The following is a 24,093-nucleotide window of genomic DNA, read 5'->3' as shown; positions in this document are numbered from 1 at the left end:
TCTGGAAAATGTCCCCGGCTCTGCTCTCTCCAGCCTCTGAGGGAAAAGTCCTTCATGTTTCTCATTGCATTGGAGCATCTACCTACTTGGATTCTTTGCATTTACATTTTTCAGAAATTCTGTCCCAAGAAGAATGATTGCGTTCAGATAATTTGATTGAAACAAATGCCTTTTCTTCCTTTCCCCCGTTATTTGATTCCACGGGATCTCTTAACCCCGAGTGGGTGCAGGCCTGGTGTCTAATGTAGGCTGTGCTCCTAACTGCTGGTGTTACTTAGGCGAGCCAGTTCCTTCACCTCGCAGAGCCTCAGTTTTCCTATTTGTTCGTTCCACCACTAAGGTTCACCCCTTAGCTTCCTGCAGCCAGGGCCCACGGGCTCTCAGTCAGCATTCACTTACTCTAGCTGTACAAGGAGTACTTCCCACACTGTGTTATCCAGCGTCCCGCTCACAGCCAGGTAGATGATCACAGATGATGGCGGATGGGGTGACTGCTAGCTTGAGCGAGGGCCCTACCCACCGCAGGGAGAGACACAGCTCCCTCCAAAGGGGGAGGCTGGAGGAAGGCCGTGCTGCCCTTGACAGTGGACGGGCGCTGAATCATCCGCCAGAGTGAAGCTATGGTTCCTACTTTGTTTCAGGGTACATTTTTCTACCATGCCCCTTGCTTCACTGTTCATAAAAGTACAAAAGCCTTCAGGGCAATGAATGTTTACTAAGTTAGCACCTTGTGCCAGGTACTGGGTTCTGCTTGAGGGCAGTCCCAGCTTGAAGAGCTGTGTTCTCTCAGTGGGTCAATATGCATGTAGACAAGTATATGCAGAAATTACGGCCCCCTCCCCTAAAATACAAAAGACTTAAGGGGGAAGTTGGAGTGTTCTGTGAGGTCATGTTTCAGCAGAGTCATGAAAGAAATCAGAATTCTTGGAAGTGGAGCGGAGGAAGGGGGGCATTCCAAGGCTACCTGGGCAGGGGGTGGGGTGGGGGGGGGTGTGGACTGTTTGTGTAAGGAAATACAAGTAGGCCAGTCAGGCTGAAAAGGAGGCTTAGAAGTCCAAGCTGAGCAGTGTATCTTTCTAATGGTAATGGAAATGATGATAATGATAACCCTTGGGGCAGGTAGGTGGCAGTGGATAGAGCACCGGCCCTGAAGTCAGGAGGACCTGAGTTCAAATCCGGCTTCAGACCAAACACTTGACACTTACTAGCTGTGTGACCCTGGGCAAGTCACGTAGCCCCAATCACCTCCCAACACAAATAAATAAATAAATAAAAATAATAAATAATGATAACCCTTCACCAAAAGGTTGCCTCCTCTTAACATACCAATGGCCACTGGGTCTGCCAATGGAACGAATGTCCTGGTAGCTCCTGCCTTAGCTGGCAAGATTCCCAGTGAGCAGCCTACCCAGAGGAGCAGAGGTTTATCACCAGAAGGCTGGAGGTCGGGAGGGGGTGGTTGGCTTTCCTGTCTGTTCTGGTGCCAAGGCACTGCAGTCTCCCTCACTGGATCTGATGCTCACTCAGAGCACTGAAGCAGTGACATCGTAGTGGATCTCAGTGAATTACTCTCAAGCTCATTTGTTCCTTCAGGGTTCTTGTGGATTCTTGTCATTATCTTTATTATGGTCTTTGGACCCTCAGTTTTCTGTTGCAGTTTAAGAACTTGGAGCATGTAATCACTGACTTGCACCATTTCAGAGCTGGCAGAGATGTCAGCAGGGATCATCCGCCCAAATATCAAAACTCTTTATGGTATTTGCCAAGTGATGGCCCATCTGTCATCTGATCACCTCACACGAGGAAGTTGGCCCATGCCCCCACGGCTCTCAGTGCGGCCTTCTGAGGCCAGAGAGACCGAGTGTAATCTCTCTTCTGTCCTCCCTGGGTCTTCTGTTCTCCTGGCAAACTATCCCTGGTCCCATCTGTGGCTCCTCGTCTATCAGGGGTCCAGAGCCCATGACCATGAGCACCCTCCTTTGGCTATTCCACAGTTTGTCTCTGCCCTTCCTACAACAGGATGCTTGGAACTGAATGCATTCCTTCAGATGTGTGCTGACTGGGGCAGAGTACAGGATGCCTTCCACCTCCTTATCAGAAGCGATGCCTTTTTGTGTGGTATTTAGAACCAAGGTCACATTGAGCTTTTATGAAGAGATAGAGAGTGGAGGATATCTATGAGAAGGCTCACTGTGTTTTCAGATGGGAATCTGTGACCTTGTCAATCAATCGTCGAACATTATTAAGGCACTTACTATGTGTCAGAAATTGGGTCGGGCACTGGGAGCAATGCGACAAACTGAAAATTTTGAGTTTGTGCCTTCACTGTGCTGACGTTTCATAGCCAAAGTCCTCATTTTAGAGATAAGGATGTTAATCCTATCTGAGAAGAAAGGACAGCCAAAGACACCCAAAGGATGTGAAGTAGCAGAGCTGGGACCGGAACCCTGACCTCCTGGTCCCCAGTCTAATGGTGATTCCGTGTGCCCCACAGTCACTGCTGCTACTGGGTGCTAACATTCTTGCTTTCTCTGTTCTCTCTGCTTATCTTGAAAGTGTAGATGATGGGTAGATGACAGCTTATTAGGTGTGGATATAGGTTTCCATTGGCATTTGATTTGTATCCCAAGGATTTCTGGCTGCAAGTGGTCAAAGTGGGCAGATGGCCACTGCTTCTCTCCTTGGTGGGTCTGTGTTCTGGCCTTTTCCAGGCTTTGGTCCTAGGGCATGCCCAAGTTAATAATAATTATCTCCAGTGGTTATAATTTCTATACTGGCGATTCCCTTGACTAAAGGGATTTCATTTCTTCCAATTCCAAGTTTTGTGGTGGCAATATGAATGCCATATGTAACTCTTAAGAACAATTTGACATTTATTTTTTAAATGAATTCCATTTATTATCTCATGAAATTAAATATTTAATGACCACCAACTATTAGAAATCAGCACATATTGTTTTAGTTTTGCCAGAAGCCTAAAAATGGTGCCAAGTCAGCCAGACTAGGCGGGTACAGAGTTTGTCCCTTGACTTGGCTTTTACCTGCTATTCTGAACAATGGAGATATCCTGATACTTCAATCTCAGTTTGTTGTCGAGGTGATATTGGAATGAATAGGCTGCCGAAGATCGTACAAGCTCTGAAGGCTGAAGATCAGAAATCAGATGCTTCTGACCACGGGGAGCCGAGAGAGCTGGGGAGGGATTGGTGCAGGTCATTTTCAAGGGGACTTCTGTGTTTGGCTTTGTTCTGCTTCCTTTCAGAGGAGGGACTGACTGTCCTCCAAAGTCATTCTTTTCTCTGACCTGAACAATGGAGACTGGGCCGTAGAGTATTTTCTGCCCTTCCTGACCCACCAGGAGACCTATTTTATATTCATTTTCTGGGATAATTCATAGTAAATGCCTAAGAGCAATAGACAAACTATTAGACAAAAGGCTGATTTCTCCTACATCAGTTCCTGTTGTTAATGAACTTAATATGCACAAGTGATGGCAATTTAAGCAGGACTGGAAAGGGCATTTCCTCTAAGAGCTAATCAGGGAATGACAAAGACCACGGAGCTTTTATTCCAAGTGGGCTTTGGATATGATGGAATTGGCAGGATTTCTGCATACAAATGCAATTGCCTCTCCTCACAATAAGACTTCATTAGGCTCAAGTATTGGAGTTCTTGTCCCTGTCTTGATCAGGCTCTATCAGAACCTGCTTCTGCATCTGCATTATCATCCCCTTGGAGCTGATGTGACTGCAGGGCACTGAGGAGTCTGGAGTTTTCTCTCTTCAGGCTTGGGAAATAGATTGTGATGCTTGGATGAGGAAACACGTCCACCCATTTTCTTCTTTTACTTTTGCTGCAGAAAATTAGGAGCCTCTTTCCTTGGCTCTGCTTTTGTGTGTTTGATGCTATCCAATACGTAACTATTGCAGTTGGAGGAGGTGGACTTTCGGCTTCCACTGACCTGGTTGAAGTTCGCACAAAGCGGGCTTTGTCCTTCTCTGGATGTCTAATCACAGACAGGGAGAAACGGAGAATGCCCCTTGTCAAAAGAATTTCAGGTCGTGGGCCAGACTCCAAGAACATTTGCGAAATGGCTTCAAAGAGAGCATGTTCACTGCTGAAGGGAGCGCTGCCCTTTGCACCTGTGGCCTGCCATTGGCCCCTCTGCTCCTGCTGTCTAGGCTCGCAGCACTGCCCTTTGCCCAGTCTGCTGTCAGGCTTGCCTCTTCCCTGGTCACGTGAGCACAAGTGTTTAGGAACCTGGTTGGGTACTTGCCGAGGCTATAGAGTCACACAAATTCCTTGCCTTTGAAAAGTCTGCCAGCTCCTACTGAAGGAGAAGAGGCCCATTAACACCCTCCGGGCCTCCCCAACTCTGGAGAAGCTTGGCTGCCTATCCCAGTTTCAAGTGGCCCGGGGTTCAGGCATTCTGTCCAGTCAAAGAATCATGAGAATTGAAAGGACTCTACATGTAGCTTCTCCTCCTCCAGCGGAATGTAAGCCCCTTGAGGACATCTGCTTATTTCATTTTAGACTATATTCCCAGCATGGAGCACAGGGCCCTGTAGGGAGGTTGGCTCTTAAAACTTGTTCACCTTGTGACAAGTGGCCAGTGTTGGGAAAAGCCAACAGAGCAGCCTCCCCTCAAGAAGCATACATTCCAATGAGGGAGAAAAGACGGACGTGGCGGGTGCTTCGTAAGTGCACTTCAAAGTGGATCATGTTTCCGTGAAAAGAAAACAAACAAATTTAAAAAACTCACAGGCAACCCTAAAGATTTTGTTGTAGTTCACTCATTTTACTCATGTCCAACTCCTTGTGACCTCATTTGGGATTTTCCTGGCAAAGATACAGGAGTGCTTTGCTCTTTCCTTCTCCAGCTCATTTTACAGATGACGAAACCGAGGCAAACAGGGTTGCCCAGGGTCACACAGCTAGTAAGTGTCTGAGGCCATATTTGAACTCAGGTCTGCCTGACTCCAGGCCTGGTGCCACCCAACTGCCAATGAAAAGAAAAGAAAAGAAAAGAAAAGAAAACAAACAAACAAAAAAACCCCAGACAATCCTTCATGTCTTCATGGCTGATTAAAATCCTGGCCACAATATTTCATATTAAGCCAGATGTCTGTCCTATCAAATAATAAAATAGCAATATCAAAGTTTGTCAGCCCAATTTAAAGTATTGGTAAAGGCACTTTTTCAATTATTTTGAGTCCCTAATAAATTATTTTGGAAACTGTTTCTTTTATCCAAAATTGTTGTTGAATCAAGGGTCACCTGCAGTGTTTTCATGGAAATGGGTCCAGTTGAATACACTCATTATGTTTCATTAGTATCTTTGGAAATGCCTTCCACAGGAAACAAAGAAATAAGTGACCAATTTTCTATGTGTGTTTTTCCTTGTTCTCTTATGACACAAAACCAGGACAAAGGTGCCTCATCAATAGTGTGACTCATCAGATTAGTCTTGCAAAGAAAAGAATAAGAAAGGTGATGGGCATGTGTTCAGCCTCCCCTGTGCAAGGATCCTATTAGTAATGGAGCCTTAAAATATTTTCTGAAATAATTAGTGCCTGTTTTGACAGTTGTGTGGATGGTAAGCTGGGGGGAAGGGTGGGGGTGGAATTTCATCAAGAAGAAACTTAAGCTTCAGTCTCTCCATCTTTGTTCATGCTGGGATGTCCTTTAATTAGAATTTAACAACTGAGCCCAATAACACTGAGGTATGCCATCTTGAGAAAAAAGGGAAAAATTCTATCTGCTATTCCAAAATTCCTGGTTTTTTCCAGGGCCACCTTGTGGTTTACTGGCTTTCAACCCCCAAATGCTGAGGGCTGTTTTGTCCAGCTGTCTTTCAATTGCTTACATATAAAGAAAATAAAATTACTTTGTGGGAAAATGCCTAAAGTCCCTTTGAGGTTTAAATAACCTTTTTTTTTTCCAAGCTTTTGAGTTTTAAATTTTTTTCTCCCTCCTTCCCTACCTCCCTCACAAAGATGGCAAACAATCTGATATAGGCTATACATATATATTCCTATTAAACATATTTTCACATTAGTGATGTTGTATGTAAGAATTAGAACCAATAGGAAGAACCACCAGAAAGAGAAAACAAAACACAACAGAAGAAAAAAAATAGCAAATAGTATGCTTCGATCTGCATTCAAACTCCATAGTTCTTTCTTCTTTGTGGATAGCATTTTCCATTATGAGGCTTTTGGAGATGTCTTAGATCCTTGTATTGCTGAGAAGGGTTAAGTCTATCAATATTAGTCATCGCACCACATGGCTGTTGCTGTGTACAACATTCATCTGGTTCTGCTCACTTCACTCAGCATCAGACCATACAAGTCTTTCCAGGTTTTTCTGAAGTCAGCCTATTCATTGTTTCTTATAGCACAGTAGTGGGAGAGCAAGGAATAGTTTACCTATCAGATTTATGGAGAACAGAAGAATTCATGACCAAACAGGAGATAGAGAACATTACGCAAAGCAAAATGGATAGCTTTGATTACATTGAATTGAAAAGTTTTTGCACAAACAAAGCCAATGCAACCAAGATTAGAAGGAAGGTAGAAAATTGGGAATGAATTTTTACAACCAGTCTCTCTGATAAAGGCATTTCTAAAATATATAGAGCATTAAGTCAAATTTATAAGAATACAAATCATTCCCCAATTGATAAATCGTCAAAGGATATGAACACGCAGTTCTCCGGTGAAGAAATTAAAGCCATCTATAGTCATATGAAAAAATGCTGTAAATCACTATTGATTAGAGAAATGCAAATCAAAACAACTCTGAGGTACCACATCACACCTATCAGATTGGCCAACATGAGGAAACAGGAAACTGATAAATGTTGGAGAAGATGTAGGAAAATTGGAACACTAATGCATTGTTGGTGGAGTTGTGAAATGATCCAACCATTTTGGAGAACAATTTGGAACTATGCCCAAAGGGCTATAAAAATGTGCATACCCTTTGACCCAGCAACAACACTTTCAGGGCTATATCCCAGAGAGATCATAAAAATGGGAAAAGGACCCACATGTACAGAAATATTTATAGCAGCTCTTCTTGTAGTGGCAAAGAATTGGAAATTGAGGGGATGTCCATCCATTGGGGAATGGCTGAGCAAGTTGTGGTATATGAATATAATGGAATACTATTATGCTATAAGAAATGATGAACAGGCTGACTTCAGAAAAACCTGGAAAGACTTCTATGGTCTGATGCTGAGTGAAGTGAGCAGACCCAGGAGAACGTTGTACAAAATAACAGCCATCTTGTGCGATGACTAATATTGATAAACTTGACCCTTCCCCAGCAATACAAGGATCTAAGACATCTCCAAAGGCCCTTGTGATAGAAAATGCTATCCATAAAGAAGAAAGATCTATGGAGTTTGAATGCAGATTGAAGCATACTATTTGCTATTTTTTTTCTTCTGTTGTGTTTTGTTTCCTCTTTTTGGTGGTTCCTCCTGTTGGTTTTAATTCTTACTTACAACATCACTAATGTGAAAATATGTTCAATAGGAATGTGTATATACATACATACATACATATATATATATATATAGCCTGTATTAGATTGTGCACCATCTTGGGGAGGGTGGTGGGGAGGGAGGAGGAGAAAAATTTTAAACTCAAAAGCACATGGAAGTGATTGTTGATAAATCAAAATAAATTAATAGAAAAAAAATTTCTTCATCTGAGAATTGCCTGTTCATATCCTTTGATCATTTATCAATTGGAGAATGATTTGTATTCTTATAAATTTGACTTAATGCTCTATATAGTTTAAAAATGCCTTTATCAGAGAGACTGGTTGTAAAAATTCTTTCCCAGTTTTCTACCTTCCTTCTAATCTTGGTTGCATTGGCTTTGTTTGTGCAAAAACTTTTTTAATTTAATGTAATCAAAGTAAGTAACCTCTTTAAACCTCAATTTCCTCATACGTAAAAGAAGGGGCTTGACCTAGTGACCTTTAGGGTCCCTTGTAGCTCTGAATATATGGGAGTGTTTTGCTGTGCATGAATACTTTGAATTTTCCATTTCATCTTCCTTTCTTTTATAGCTGTAAGTCCAAGAATTCCAGAAATGGTAGAGGTCTCAGTAATCATGGATTCTCGCCCTTAGATAAACAATGTACTGGATTCAAAACCAAATAGAGATGTGAAAGGATGGATGTGCCCCTTCAGTTTTGGAGGGTCAAATGTCAATGTAATTCAACTCAGTTCCACTTAACAGTCAGGACCAAAATGGCTCAGAATGAGGGTTCGAGGAATCTCAGACTTCATCTCCTTTTGTAGAGGAGAAAACCAAACCCAGAGAGAGGACTTGCCCAAAGATATGTGGTTAGTAAGTTGGTAGGGCTGAGATTTCTACCCATGCCTATCTTTTGTTTGCCCCAATCCATTCAATATCTTTTGTGCAATTATGCTTTCACTGAGATATATTTCACACTCTCTGTGAGAATGGGTGCCAAGCATTATAAGGCTGCACTCAGCTAAATTTGGAGCGTAACGCATTTTTTTCAGCTCATGCACATCCTGATTTCCTGAAAACAGTGCTCTGAATTCTCCTTTGGGAAGGTCATTCTGTTTCAAATGAAAAAATGGTATCACCCAAATCAAAATGGATCTGGTCCAGTTCCCTGAGCACGCCCAAATCAAAATGGATCTGGTCCAGTTCCCTGAGCACGCTGTTGCCAGGCTTTCTGGCCAGCCAACACGTCTGAGAAGTTGCAGCGTGTGGACTGGCTCTGTGAGAGCGCTCTCTCTCCTTCCGTTTTGAGGAAGCATGTGGTCATTGGGAGCTTGAGAGTTTCAGCTTGTATTTGATCTGTCAGGTTCCTTGGTACAGCCTGTACTCTACCAGGTGCGTTTGGGAAAAGTGATGGTGATGGGTTAGGAGCCTCTCCATCATTAGGAAAGGATGTGCACTGAAATGGCTCCCGTGGATTGGAGAGAAATTAGGCATTTGGTCACTATTGGATTCATGGGCTTCTACACTGTGGTGCCTGTTTCTACCCCTGTTGGTGCTCTGTCCCCCTTCCACATCCCTTCCCCCCCCGAAAAGCAAATCTAGTGTTTCTTAAGTTGTTGGTACTTTTCACATTCTGTACTCGAATAGGAATTTTATCTCTTCCGGTCTGGTCTCTTGAGGTGAGTGCCCATTTTCTTAGTAATTCTATATCTGATAAATAGTTGGGGGGGGGAATCTATCTTGGCCAAGTAACCCTTAATGAAGGTGGTTTCTTTTGATTAAGCATTTTCAATCACAGAGTGTTTTATTCCTTAACTTTGCTTCATGTTGTGTATTAGGACAGAATGATCAAATTATCGTGTACTCATCGGGACCTTTAAAAGACTGCTGTCTGAAATCGGCATCTTTTGCAAAGTATGACCCTTGAAGATCAATTCTTCACTACCTCGAGGTTAATTCTTCACTACTTCGAGGTATGGTCTGGGGGAAGTAAGGCAGCAAACTCTTCTGGGCTATACATAGTCACACCATTGATTAGGATGGAGCCTTCCAATATTGGAGAGTTTCTCCTAAGAGTAGTCTTTTAGAAAATTGATATTACAATAACAAAGGCCATGCTTACCCAAACCAGATGACTCGTTAGAATTATATCTCATTAAAGACAGCCATGGGCTTCATTATTGATGGCACGGGGCTGTCTGTGTTCATGGCATTCCCTTCCTATTCCCCTTTGCCCCCAGCTTCCTTCTGGTGATCCAGTTGTTCTAGTCTGGAAGAAGTTAGACTCTCTTCAATAGACATCTTGCTTATGTGACCATAATAAAGAAGCCACCCTGGGAGTCTTTACCAAGACCAAATGGGGAAATGTGTTTCAAAAGACTAACAGAAACAGAATTTTGCAAGCAGGCCCAGTGCTGTATTCCTAGCCCTTTGACTGGAACTCTCTTAGGGTGACTCTGTTTGCTTAGGTTAACACACGTTTGCTTAGGTAACATGAGATGAAATCATAGTCTCCAAGTTGGAAGGTGCCTTGATGACCATATAGTCCAGCTCTTGCTTAAACAAGAATCCTGTCTACCTGACAGCTCATTCAGCCTCTTCTTGAAGATCCTCAGTGAGAGTGAGACCCCTACCTCCTGAGGAAATCCAGTCCACCTTTGGGGAGGGTAGAAAAGTGACCCTACCCACTTGACCTGTCTCATTTTTATCAAGTTCAGATGAGCTTTGATGGGTGATTGATAGCCTCTGCTTTGATAGAAGGCCAAAATCTGTGGATTAGGGATCACAAATTTAGTGCTAGAAGCATCCTCAGAAATTGTCCAATCCAGTCCAACTCCTTTATTTACAGAAGATAAAAACAGGGCCTAGCAAAGTTAAGTACCTTGCCCTTGAACATGGCAGGTCTGGGATTCAAGCCTGGATCCCCTGACCCCACATCCAGTGATATTTCCCATTCCTTGTTACCACACTGGCCCAATTAACCTGAGTTTCTTGAGCTGTCTCCCATGCTTGGCTGGGTCAAGTATAGCACTGGCTATATAGCCAGTGTGGAGCTCAGTTAATCTCATTACTGTTATCATTTCTATTGCCTTCTCCATCTGCAGCTGGCCCAACTCAAGGTCAAATATGACTGTGAAACATCAACACTGAATTCCTGAAACCTCTAATTTTGCACTGGCTGCCTGAAAGAGTTTCAGAGGAGGATCAGTCTTATGACTCGTTGGGTGACAAAGTTTCAGTATCTTCTTACTAAATGGTGGCACTGTTGCCTGCTCAAGCAAACCAGCATGGCAGCCTCCTGCCTTGACCATTCCTGTCATGGAATTATCCCTGGGGGTAAAAGTAATTTTCAGACACAGAGATGCCCGCTAGGTCTATAGCAAGCCCTCTGCTCCTGACTGTGTGTGTCATGATTCTGGAAGTCTTCCAGTGGCTTACAGCCAAGAGGAATCCAACCTGACCCAGCTTGCCCTGCTTTAAACTTTCTGATCTGGCTGGCTGGGCAATAGCATTATCAATAAAGAGCAATGTCCTGCTCACCACCAGGTCACTGTTTGTGGTGGTCGGCAGAGAGAGGGCATTTGGATATCTCTACATGGTTGGTTTTTGAGATCATTGAGCCACCAAGGAACTTGCATGATGTGTGCTCCTCCTTAAGAAGCAGTCCTGCTCCATTGGGACCTTGAAGAAGGTCTCCTCCACTCTTCCACTTGGAGGAACCAAAGCCCCGAAGGTAAGATGACTTGCCGAAGGGCTGCTCTGGTACTAGGCAGCAAAGCCTGGAATCCAACGCTGATTCCCAACCCAGCATCCACTTCACTACCCCATGGTTCTGTTTGGGTGTCATCTTGGCCAGTGCCATTTCCCAGTGACCTCGTTAGTGTGTTATAAACCATTTATTTATCTAAAGGTCCCCTTCTAATTAGAGGTAGACTGTAGTGAGTATTTACTGGATGGACTTTAATGGGAACGTTCCTGCAATCTTACTAAATTATAGGTTTGACCATCTCTCTCCCCCCATCCCCCATCCTCCTCAACTAGTAAACTACCGTGGCTCCCTTTTATCTCTGGAATAAAATATGGAATCCTCTATTTAGCCCTTAAGGCTCTTCACACCCTGGCTCCTTCTGCCTTTCCAGGCCCATTCTTTCCTCCTCTCTGTGCATGATATGAGTTAGTAATTCTTGTTGCTGTTCCCTATACGTGGCACCCCCATCTTTTGCACCAGCTGTCCCTCATTCCTGGAATGCCATCCCTCCTTGCCTTGACCTCCTAGATTCCTTCTGGGCTCAGATCAGTTCCATCTTCTACAGGAGGCTCTTCCCTCTCCAGCCCACCTCATGCTAGTGCTTCCGCCTTTGTGATTAACTTCTGTGGATGGAGAATATGTTTTGTGTATGTGTGTGTATGTATCTATCTATGTATATGTAGATATATGTGTAGATAGATACACATATGAGTGTATCTATCTCTCTATGTATATATAGATCTATGTATAGATAGATATACATATACGTATAAACTGTCTATGTGTATGTATGTGTCTATGTATATGTAGATATAGATGTAGATAGATACACATATAAGTACATCAATCATTATGTGTATATATAGATCTATTTATAGATAGATATACATATATGTGTAAACTGTCTATATGTATGTATGTGTCTGTATATGTAGATAGATATGTAGATAGATACACATATAAGTATATCTATCACTATGTGTATATATAGATCTATTTATAGATAGATATACATATATGTATAAACTCTATATGTATGCATGTATGTATGTATCTATGTATATGTAGATATAGATGTAGATAGATACACATGTAAGTATATCTATCTCTATATGTATATATAGATCTATTTATAGATAGATACACATATACATATAAACTGTCTGTCTGTATATGTATATATAGATGTAGATAGATACACATATAAGTATTTCTCTCTATATATGTATATATAGGTCTATTTATAGATAGATATAGATATAAGTATTAAATGCCTATATGTATGTATGTATCTATCCATCTATGTATATACAGATATATGTATAGATAGACACACATATAAGTATATCTATCTATATATGTATATGTAGACCTATTTATAGATAGATATACATATACATATAAACTGTCTATATGTATCTATGTATATATAGATATATGTATAGATAGATACACATAAGTGTATCTATATATAGATCTATTTGTAGATATACATATACGTATAAACTGTCTATATGTATATATGTATCTATGTATATGTAGATATGTATGTAGATAGATACACATATAAGTATATCTATCACCATATGTGTATATGGATCTATTTATAGATAGACATACATATACGTATAAAATGTCTGTATATATCTATGTATATGTAGATATACATGTAGATAGATACACATATAAGTATATCTATCACTATATGTATATATAGATCTATTTATAGATAGATATAGATATAAATATAAACTGTCTATATGTATATATGTATGTATGTATGTATGTATATATGTATGTATGTATGCGTGTATCTATCTCTATCACTATTTTTATTTTCATGTTGCTTCCTGTGTCTCACAAAAGTCTGACAGTTTCAGCAAAGGTTGCTGTGAAAGGCTGAGCTCTCATTTCTGCCACCGTGTCCTCTGGACTTGGCTTTGTTAAGAGTCTCTGCTTGCCTTCCTCAGAGTGGAAGGCGTTGACTACTATGTTGGGCTATAGACTCCTTCCTTCTAAAACTGCTTAATTGTGATGCTGCCTGATAGAGCTTGCTTGCTGTTTTCACCAGGTCCTTCCCAAATCTCAGTGTGTTGTGACTCAGTTGCTGCATAAGTCCAGTCTCCTAAGCCAGGCATTCACTCTGTGTCCTTGATCAGCTAGACACAGACCCTTTCTCTGTTCCCTGGGTTGACATGGCCTGATTAAAGCCAGTCTCACCCCAGGCCTTCCACCAGACATTTCTGCCTCCTTGCATTCCTATAACCGTGCAGATTCTATGTCCTGGAAGGAGCAGTTTGGGTTTCGCTTCCCTCAAAGTCTTCGCTGACCACTAAAGATTGCTTTCTTATCCACGGTCTCCTGACTTTGTATACAGACTCATATAATTGGCTCTGGATGTCCTGGGTAGCTGAGATGCTGGAAACATCTGCAGCTGCTTTCTCTTGTTTTCCCCTAAGTCAACATCCCTCCCCAGCCACCGTGCCACGCATTTGGAGGACTGGGAGCCCGCCCAGCCCAGCAGGATATGTGCACACAGGGCGCGTCCTAATGACTGTCGACCTGACTCACAGGAAATACATGCTTTAACATTTCCCCCTGACATACACAGACCCCTCCAAGGGCAGCCGTGAATGTTCTCACTAAGAAGCTCTGAAATGCAGGCAAGAAAGGGACTGGACCACAGTCCATCGAATGTCAGACTTGGGAGAGCGGCTCATTCAGTAGTTTGCAGTTAGGGAAGCAGGCCAGAGATATGGAGGGACTTGTCCTCCAGCCCCTGCACCCCCCTGCCCCACCTGCCAATCCAGCCTCCAGTCACTGCAGCTGCCAAAGGAGATTCCCAGGGTCCAGGCCTGACTATGTGCATCCTTCCTCAGTAAGCTGCCTCTTGCCTTCAGGGCACAATTCAGACTCCACGCTTTTCACAACGTGGGCTGATGTTTTTATGAGGCCGATTTCAAAAGGTTCAGTCCTGCCTCCTGACTTCTTTGGTCCAGCGAAGCAAGCTGTGAAGGGCCCAGCGCCCCAGCTCTGAGCTTCGGTCCAGATGCTCCCTGGCCTTTGTGCTGGTCTCTTTCCTCGTCCGTCCCCTAGAGCCTCTGCCTTCTTCACAGCTTTGCTCCCCGGCCCCCGCCACACAAAACCTTCCTGGTCCCTTGAGCTGGTGATTCTTTTCCCAACAATTAATTTTGTGAAGGTTACTCCCTTGGCACAAATTGCTCCAAACGATTTCCTCTTATACACACACATGTGTGCATGTATGTGTGCACACATGTATGTATGTACATACATATACACGTGTGTGTATACATATTACAATATGATACAACTTGATGTAATGTGTATGAATATGCGTGTGTGTGTATCTGAGGTCCTCCAGGGCACTGGGGTTTCACTTTCGTCTCTGGATTCCCAGCCCTGAATGTGCTGCTTCAGACTTAGCCACCTCATGAACTCTTGTACTAGATGCCAAAGAGAATCAAGGTCAGGGACGTCAACAGGTAGCTGAACCAGTTTCTGGTCTCCCCCTTTGCTCAGCAGACTGGAGGGAGCCTGATCAATCAGCGAACCCCAGAGCATTGAGGAGATCTTTGATGGATGCTAGGCAGTGGGGAGACCTTGGGGGGATGTGGTGCTGACACCAGGCCTTTAGGTCTAAAGATGCCCCCGGGCACGTCCTCTCAGAGCCTGCCCGACGTGTTGTAAAGTGCCTCTGCGGATGTCCTAGAGGATGCTCAGGTGGACCAAATGAGACCGGCACATGCAGGCCCTCCTCCCATCCCAGCCTAGTGAGCCCCCCCAAGGCTGTGAGTCCCCTGCCCCCAACTAGCGATGGTGGCTGGGGGCTGGTAGGGCTTTGGAGGGTGGACATCACTTCTTCCTCACGCGATCGCGGACTTACCTATAGATAATGCAGGCGCTGTTCCTGCACGTAGCACAGTTTGCTGTGTCCTGGCCAGTCCTGTAGGAAAGCCTGGAAAGACAAGAAGAGCCTCATGTTAGTTGTATGTAGCCCGCGGTCTACTGTCCCCTCCCCCCTCCAAACCAGGCATCATTGCTGTTCATGGTAATGAAAACTGAGTAACACTGGATTTTCCCTTCGACTACTGATTATGTGTTTATTGTCCTTAGATGTAATGTGTGCGGCAGGGAAATATTTAAATTAAATTTCGAGTGGGAGCAGAAGCCACTGGTTGAACTAAATCATCTCCCTTATCATCAGCGAGGGGGCTCTGATATGAGTCCCTGCAGTTTATATTTGTCATGTTCTAAGTTTGATGTTAAAAAAATAATAACTCTTGGAAGTAGTGATGCCACCTTTTGGACTTGCCTCTTGACTTCTTGACTAATGTAGAGCTGAGCATTTGGGGACCATAGAGTAGGCATTGACAGCCCTAGAACCAGCCCCTTCATTGTAGCAAGGAGGAAGCGAGGACCAGGAAAGAAAAGGGACTTAACGCTGCCCAGGCAGGGGGCAAGGGCTCGGAGCCGAGTCCTCAGAATCCAGAAGTGCTGCGGGGGGACCTAGATCTTGCTGCTGAGAGCTGGGAGCTCAGGCCTCCTCTCTTTCTGCAGTGTCTTTTTCAGATGATTTTATTCAGCAGTACTATGCCCATGAGGGCTTTGCAAAGACAGTTATTTTTTATATGTATTGGGCAATCAATTTATATGAATATAAAAGAAGGGCTTTTTGGCTCACAGTTTCTGGAAGACATCTGGGTTGCCCTGAAAATTTGTTAGGTTCCTCTTGAGAAAGGGATGTCAAGATGACTGAGAGTGTTACCCTGTCCACCTAGGTCTGCCTTTAATCTGCGTTTTTTGTAAAATGCCGATGCATTTTTTTCTGCATTTTTTTTCCTTTGTGCCCAGAGACAAGTACAAGTGCTCAGCTTGGTTCCCCTAAGGGAAGAGGATTGATTCAGAAACAAAGTTAGAAGTAGTTAGTGTTGAGGGGTTCATGTGCCTGGGTGGCGGTAAGGGTTTGGTCAGCATCTACCTTCGACTGCCTTTCACTGGGTAAGTGTCTGTTCTACGGATCATCTGATTCAAATAGAAAAGCACTTTTGTTTCTCTGCTGCTGTCTTCCATTGCCCAAATATTTGATGAAAGGCCTTTCTTCTTAATGTCAGAGCATCTCCTCGGGGATCTGTCACCTGGGCCTTGACCTTTGGGTTCCACGCCCTGGGATGCCACGAATGCATTCTGTCTCAACATGGCCTCACCAGGCACTGCTTTTCTGAGTAGTGAATCCAGGCAGGAATTGTGTCTTGTCTTAGTATGACTGCAGTGATTGTGACCGGGTGGCCTATGGTAATAGCCCAGCTCCCTTTGTCCAGCCCTGGAAGATCCTCTAACTCCACAGCCCAGGGAGGCGGGTGGTCTAATGATGCCCACAGTACAGAGGAGCAGCCTGAGGCTTGGAGAGGTAAAGTTTGTGCCCCAGATGCCAGAGCCATGCAGTGCCCTTCAAACCCAGGCCTCCCTGACTCTGGATGCAGAGAGCCTTTTGCTTGGCTGTCAGTTGTCAGGGCGAAGGTGAATTTGCTGAGGCACAGTGGCACATTTGTTTTCCTAAGGGAGCGTGTTCTCATAGCCTTAGACAAAGAGGAGGCGGCCAGCTTGGCCAGTGGACCTGGGCTCATCTCCCAGCTCCATTGGTGTGACCTTGAGCAAGCCTGCAAGTCTCAGCTTCCTCATCTGTGAAATGAGAGGCTTGGACAAGGGGGCGCCGACTGTCTTTCTGGCCCTCTGACCTCTCTGAGCCCGCTTCCTCCTCTCTAAGGTGAAGAGAGTTAGCTTTCATGGCCCTGTGATCCCATGAAAGCTTTGAAATTTTTCTAAAAAGAATAACTTCCCGAGTCTCCTGATGACGCTCTGCAGCCCTGGGACCACACAGAAGGAAGAAGGGGGCTTCTTAGGCACGTCCTGTCTCACTCTTAATTGAAGTCAGGCTTGGCTTGAGTGTCATTTACTATCCATTAGTCTGCCACGGAGGGCCTGGAGCAGGGAAGGCTCTTTGTTTAGTGTGTATTGTCAGTGATACAGGACAGAACAATTACGGCGTAGCCCATTCTGGTGGGTGACACCTCTCCATCCATCCCCCAGTTAACAACTGATTCGGTCAATAAATAGCCTGGTGATAATGTTGCTGCTTCCTCCCAAGTCTTTGAGGAGAGTTTTCTGAGTGTCTTCTTGACAACACGCCGGCTCAGAGGGGGTGATAACTTAGAGGCCTCAAGCAAAGCATTTCAGAAAAACGGTCCTGTAATAAGATCCATCCTAAGTGAGTGTACAGTTGGGGTTGGCTTGGAGAGACAAACACCACTTCCTGCATGGGAAAGATGTCGGTGAAGTCTCCAGCCTCCATTGCCTCTGCCGTTTTCCATGTTGTTTCATACCAGTCATTCCTAATCACTTGTTAAGTGCCTGCCAAGCATGAGGCACTGTGCTAGCAGATTGGCAAAGCAGAGACAAACCCCTGAAGTCCTTGTCCTTGAAGAGTTGACATCCTCTTGTAAGGTCTGTCCCAGTGTGCTTCCCCGGGGCTGAGCCCAACACCTGCCTCGAAGTAGACACCGGCACTGTGGGATGACTTTCTCCCTCTGTCCTCAAGGCTTTCCAGATTCAGAGTCTGCTTTGCTTCCTGTCTGAGGGCTCTGCTTCCTGCTCCATCTGCCCCACCTATAAAAGCTCTCCAGCTCAGTGGCTGTGTGATTGAAACGTATTAATGACAGCATTTATAGAGTATTTTAAAGCTTGCAAACCACCATGTAGGTATTTTCTCCTAGGATACTGACAGCAACCCTGTCCTGGAGATGCTCAAGGGTGGTGGGTTTTGTTTTGTTTTGTTTTTTTATCCCATTTTAGTGATGTGGTTGTTAATGTCAGACAAGTGATATGACTTGTCCAGGGTCACACAACTCTTCAGTGTTAGGGGCAAGATTTAATCTAGGGTCTTTTAAAAAATTTTTTTTTAAATTTTGAACTTGAGTCATTAATGAACACAAATGTTTTGGAGTATAACAAGAAATAGCACAGAAAGGTATATGAGAAAGTGTCCAATAGAGGATAAAACAAAATGATAGATGATGTTTTGACTTCAGGCCTTCCTGAGGGAATGCCCAGGGCTCTAACCACTGTACTGCTCTGCTTTTCTGTTTAAGTTGAGGTGAAATTGATGATCAGGAAAGTTAAATCCTTGTGTAAAGAATTTTCCTTGTTTCTATTCTTTACTACTTCCAAGTAAGTCAAAAATGATAGCATTTAGAGCAAGCTCTTCCAAGCTGCTGAAGGCAGAAAAGACAGGCAAGTGGTCCAACCATTTGGAGACTATGGACATTCAACCCTATCCTTGACCCTGACCCTCCTCTAAACTCCGCCTTAGTATAGGTGGAGCCAAGGTGGCAGAGTAAAAGCAGTGACTTGCTTGAGCTTTCCCCCAAATTCCTCCCAATACCTGTAAACTCTGCCTTAGCGTCCGTGCCTGAGTGGGACGGGACGCCCAGATTCTGAAGGCTCTGCCAGAAGACCCCAGTTCTGCTATGAAGCCTTGGTGGATCAGCCAGGCAGCAGCTGGAGGTGGACCTTCTGGTGATAACCTTTGCTAAGCATAGTAGGAGCAGCCGCTTAGGACATGCTGACAACCGTAAGGAAAACAAGACACTTCTCTCCAGCACCTTCCCCATATGTCCCAGCAAAGGAGGGTGTCAGTGGGGAGAATGTAGTACTCGCAGTCATGAAGAGCTGCTTGAATCCCCGCTGGCCGCTTGTGGCCCCAGCAAAGTCACTTCACCAACCTCATCTGGAGAATGGGTATAAAAATGCTTGTAGTGTTGATTGTTGTCTGACTCCACAGCTTCTTGTCGGTCCTAGCAGGCCATAGTCAGAGGCCCCCATGACGATAGTTTGGGGAGCGAGGACCATCCGTAAGATGAGGAAGGGTGTGAGCTTCAGGTCTTTTCTAAAGGCATTTCCTGCATCAGAGACTTTGTTTCTAAGGCTGGGAGTCTGCCAGAGGATGGTATTTTAGCAGTTTGGCCCTGCTACTTTTCTAAAAGCCTTGCTAGCATATGGCTTAGAGCATTACTGCAGATGCCCTGGGGAAAGAGAATATCTTTCAGAAATGGTAGATTTTTCTATCCAAAATGGGACACCTGTTTCTAGAATTTTAACACTCATCTTCCCAGGGGATCTGACATCTCCAGCCTCTCTCTTGCCTTGCGCTTACCCCAGGGCAAAAAAAAGCAGTGGGCAACTTGGAAGTATCATTAATCGCATCAAATAAAACTGGTCCTTCTTGGTGTCTTCACTTATCCCCTCCCAAGATCACAGTCTAACTTCATCTCTTTGTTCCAACAGAGGATAAAAAGAAAATGAAAATCCTAAATTATGAAAGTCTTCCAGCTCCATGTTTTCCCCACAAGATGCCTCCTTTGGGCCCTGACTTTCTTATCTTGTGGTTGCCACGGGGGGGTACGGGAGGTTGTTTAGCTCATGCCCTGGTGGGATTTCGCTGACATTTCAGTTGTTGAGATCGTGCGTGGTGTCCAACATTTTGTGATCTTAGTGTTGGCTAATCTTCTGGAAACCACTTAAGACTGCAGAGGAACTAGGGTTTGACAGAGTGATTCACCGGACAGAGCACTGAGTTGGAGTTAGGAAAGGCCTGGCTTTGAACCCTGGATATGACACTAAGAGCTGTGTGAACACAGGCAAGTCATTAAACTGTTTTGTGCCTTGGTCTCCCCGTTCATACACAGGCCTTACCAACCCCGCCAACCTGATAATCATAGCCGACATTTCTATGGCACATTAAAGTTTGCAAAACACTTTACATACATTGGCTTATTTTATGGTCAGAACAACAACCATGCAGATGATGTCTAACATGCTTTCTGGTCTTAAAGCTTATACCAGTGTTAGCTGTCACCCTTGTTTCTATGTTCAAATGTAAGCCTCTTGTAGGTCAGGGCTTGCCAGCACAGTGCCAGGCACAGAATAGGTGCTTAATAAATGCTCATTCATTGATATAGGCATAGAGTAGGTGCTTAATAAATGCTCGTTCATTGATGCAGCATCACCATTAGCACTAAGTGCATGAACTTTATTTCCCCAGAATTGCTTTCCCTCCCTGCCTCCTTCCCCCGTTGTGGTCCACCATATTCTCCTCCATCATATTTAGGAGTCCAGTTTTCACTCTGATTCCACCCCCCGCCCTGTTTTTTTTTTTCTTAAGTCAAGTATGGAAAATCCCAATGGAATGAATTAATAGATTAGGAAGGATATTTGAGATTGGGTCGTAACCACTCCTAGGCTCTGAGAAGGGAATCCCGCCTGGCAGGATCCACACAAGTAAATGGGAGGATGAGGTTTGCTTTGGGGAGTGTTAGAGGCTTTTCATTGTTGGTGTTCAGTCGTTTCAGTCACATCTGACTCTTTGTGACCCCATTTGAGGTTTTCTTGGCAAAGATACTGGCTTACTAGTTTTCTGGTTCCTTCTCCAGCTTATTTTACAGATGAGGAAACTGAGGCAAATGGGGTGAAGTGACTTGCCCAGGGTCACACAGTTAGTAAGTATCTGAGGGTGGATTTGAACGTAGGTCTTTCTGATTCTAGGCCTGGCGCTCTCTCCACCCTGCCACCTAGCGGCCCTTATGTTAGAGAATTCCTGAATGTCAGAGCCAGAAAGGACCTTCCGACATCTAGTGAATCTTATCCCTGAACCTTCTGCAATGTCCTCGACAAGTAACCACCCAGCTGCTGCTGAAGGTGGCCATGACGTTTCAGTCTCACAGGCTTGTTGTGAGAATCTAATAAGATAATATGTTTCAATCACCGAGTAAGCCTCAATGTGCCAGAGGAGTGCCAGCTGTTACTGAAATCCCTTTAAAGCCTGGATTTGTAATCAGGCACTGCCCTGGAAGCTCAGGCAGATCCCAAAGCTTGGGTCAGATGAGTCACTGCGCTCCTAACAAGGAGAATCTAGTTACGGCCACGTCTGCCTCGTTGTTGTTGAGAAGACCTGCTGAAGCTGGGGCCTGTCTTCTAATTGCTCTTCTCTGTTTCAAAGGGTCGGCTGCACTTTGATGCACTGCTCAGCAAAGGAGGCCTCCCATCACGAAATCATAGAAATCAAAGGGGCTTCGAGCTAGATCATTTCCTACTCTCCTGATTTTATAGATGAGTAAACTGGAACCCAGAGAGGTCTCGCACCTTCCCACGCTTTCCCTGCAGGGTGATCTCAAGGTCCGGTCTAGACCCCAAGGCTTTTTACCCGACTCACCATTCTTTCTGTTTTAAGATATCTCCTATTTACACTCCAGCTGTGTAATCCCAGGATGAAAACCAATTTTACAATGAAAATCAAAGCCTCTCAGAGGCGCTGCCTCGTTCTTAGCAAACTGGCCCAGAGAACAAAATGCAGGGGAAAAGTCAATGTTGGAGTGCTTGATGGCAGGTCGGCGCGTGAAGTCGATGTCGATGAGGATGGTAACTACTCCGCAGGTCTGGAAAACAGCTTCAGATTGTGCAGATAAAGTACCTGGAAAGCTCATGTTAGTCTTCTGTACCCCAAGGAGGTCGTTTTCAGGTCAAAGCCTAACTCCGGCTCTAGCTCTGACTCTGTCTCTATTTCTGTTTCTGTTTCTACCTATATCTACATCTATATCCGTATGCATACATTTAAATACATACATACATACATACACACATCTATTTGTCTATGTATATATGTATATATACAATCAAAGAAATGAGAATATGGATTCCATGAATGAGGGAAGAGAATTGAAAAGATCTGGTTAACTATCTCAAGACAAAGAACACTGAGTGTTCCACAAAGCAGGCAGCTTTTAGGAAGATGGCGGCAGGGGTTTTAGCTGCAATGCCTCCAGATGCCAGGGTGCCATGTGCTGCCAGCCTCAGAGCAGCCTGCCCGATCTGATTCATGCTTCTCTTCCTTCTTCTCACTCCTGGCTCAGATCCTCAAGGCCATCCTTGTTTTAGTTATGGTTCTGGTTTTTTCTCTTGAATCACGAGCGATGGGTCTCATAATTCAGTTTAAAAGGCCTTTAGTCAGTGACCTTTCCAAAATCAGGCCCTTCTGTAGATGGTAGAGCAGTGCAGACTCTGTGACCGCACCGATACATGTTTTTGTATTGGGCCAATGAGAAGGTCGATACGTGTCAACCAGCAATGATACCTGCCTCAGTTTCCCCATGTGCAGAACTTCAGATGACAGGTGACTCATAGGATCCTGGATTTGGAGCTGGAAAAGTCTGTCGAAGTCATCCAGTCTGATCCCGTAAGGGAAAGACTAAAGAGAAAGGGAGGCCCACGTTGTAATCCGGTAAGCATTTAATCAGGCACTTAGGCACCAGCACCGAGGTCTTCCTAGTTCCAAGCCCAGCGTGCCAGTCACAATCCTTCTGAACCAGGGAGGAAGGTTTATAAGGGGAGAGTTTCTGAAGATGGGGAAGAAAAACCCTTATTGTTAGCACACTGCTGTTGCCCAGGGCACTTTGCAAAAGGAAACCTTGTTTTTTCTTATTTAAAAACAAATTCTTATTCCTATTGATAATTTGTGTTTTTATATCACCCTCAAGTATGAATAAATCCTTCCCTTATTCCCCCCCATGATTTTCCCCTTTAAGAACTTTCCTATATGTGTGTGTGTATATATGTATATTACATTTTATTTTGTTAAAAATTCCCCAAATTCATGTAAAAAATTTTGACATTCATTTTTTAAAACTTTACGTTTTAAATTCTCTCCCTCCCACTTCTCTGACACCCCTTGAAAAAGTAAGCAATGGGATAGTGATTATACATGTAAAGTCATACAAAGCATGTTTTCGTATTGGCCATGTTGCAAAAGAAAATATAGACTGAGAAAAAAAAAAAGAACGTTTCAAAAGCCTGCTTCACTCTGCCCTCAGAATTCACCAGTTCCGTCATCAGAGGCATATAGCATTTTCTTGTTGGGTCCTTTAAACTTGTCGAGGATCAGTTGTCTTGGTCAGAATAGCCAACTTTTCCACACTTGAACGTTATACATGTTGCTGTTACCGAGTGCAGTGTTCCTCTGGTTCTGCTCACTTCACTTTGCATCAAATCATATAATTCTTCCCAGGTCTTTCTGAGACATCCCACTCGTCATTTCTTACTGCAGGACAGTATTGCATCACAGTCACATACCATACCTTATTCAGCCATTCCCCAATTGATGGGCATCCCCTCGGCTTCCACTGTTAGCCACCATTTGTGGCTTTGTTAAGACTCCCATCCTCCCAGTCATACAGACTCACAGCCCTGGTGTCGTGGTGTCATGCTCACCTCTCTCTCACCACCCCTCCTCATTCCAGCCTGCGGCTGAGTTCCGTTGATTATGTCATCTCTTGGAGAGGCCCCTTGTTTCCTCTGGCCCTGCCATCATCTCACTCCTGGGCTATCAAAGCAATAACGGGTCTTCCCCTCCTGGTGAGTCTTCCTGCCTCTGGTCTCTGGCCACTCCAGTCTCTTCTCTGCTCAGCTGTCAAATTCATCTTCCTAAAGCACAGTCTGAACATAGTCTTGCCTCCCCCCAGTTTGGTAAACTCCAGTGACTCCCTATCAACTTAAGGATCAGAGAGAGAAATGTTCTTTTGTTGTTTTTGTTTTTTCCCCAAAGCCCTCCACAACCTGCCCCTCTTCCACCTCTCCAGGCTTCCTTCACCTTCCCTCTCCCTACTTCTCCCCATACTGCTGCTGAGATCCTGCCTCCTTCCTCTTCCTCACACAAGACCTTCCATCTCCAGACTCCGAGCATTTTCCCTGACTGTCACCCAGGCCTGGCATGCTCTCCCCCCTCAT

At 44.3% G+C, this 24,093-nt stretch overlaps 2 protein-coding genes across 4 annotated transcripts in view; one reads left to right on the top strand and one right to left on the bottom strand.

Moving 5' to 3' along the window:
* DOCK1 (dedicator of cytokinesis 1) overlaps window positions 1–24,093 on the top strand; it is a 577,278-nt gene that overhangs the window by 219,986 nt on the left and 333,199 nt on the right. The window lies entirely within an intron of this gene.
* The window catches only part of INSYN2A (inhibitory synaptic factor 2A), a 56,953-nt gene that overhangs the window by 11,776 nt on the left and 21,084 nt on the right, over window positions 1–24,093 (bottom strand). Inside the window, exon 2 of the mRNA XM_020973595.2 lies at window positions 15,146–15,217. Coding sequence (XP_020829254.1) covers window positions 15,146–15,217 — 72 coding nt within the window. The remainder of the gene's footprint in view (window positions 1–15,145; window positions 15,218–24,093) is intronic.

This window comes from Phascolarctos cinereus, unplaced genomic scaffold, assembly GCF_003287225.1.
Source record: "Phascolarctos cinereus isolate Bilbo 61053 unplaced genomic scaffold, phaCin_HiC Scaffold_3;HRSCAF=262, whole genome shotgun sequence".
In the NCBI taxonomy this organism is placed as follows: Eukaryota; Metazoa; Chordata; class Mammalia; order Diprotodontia; family Phascolarctidae; genus Phascolarctos; species Phascolarctos cinereus.
The sequence above is the reverse complement of the archived record's forward strand: the minus strand, read 5'-3'. Positions and strand labels throughout refer to the sequence as shown.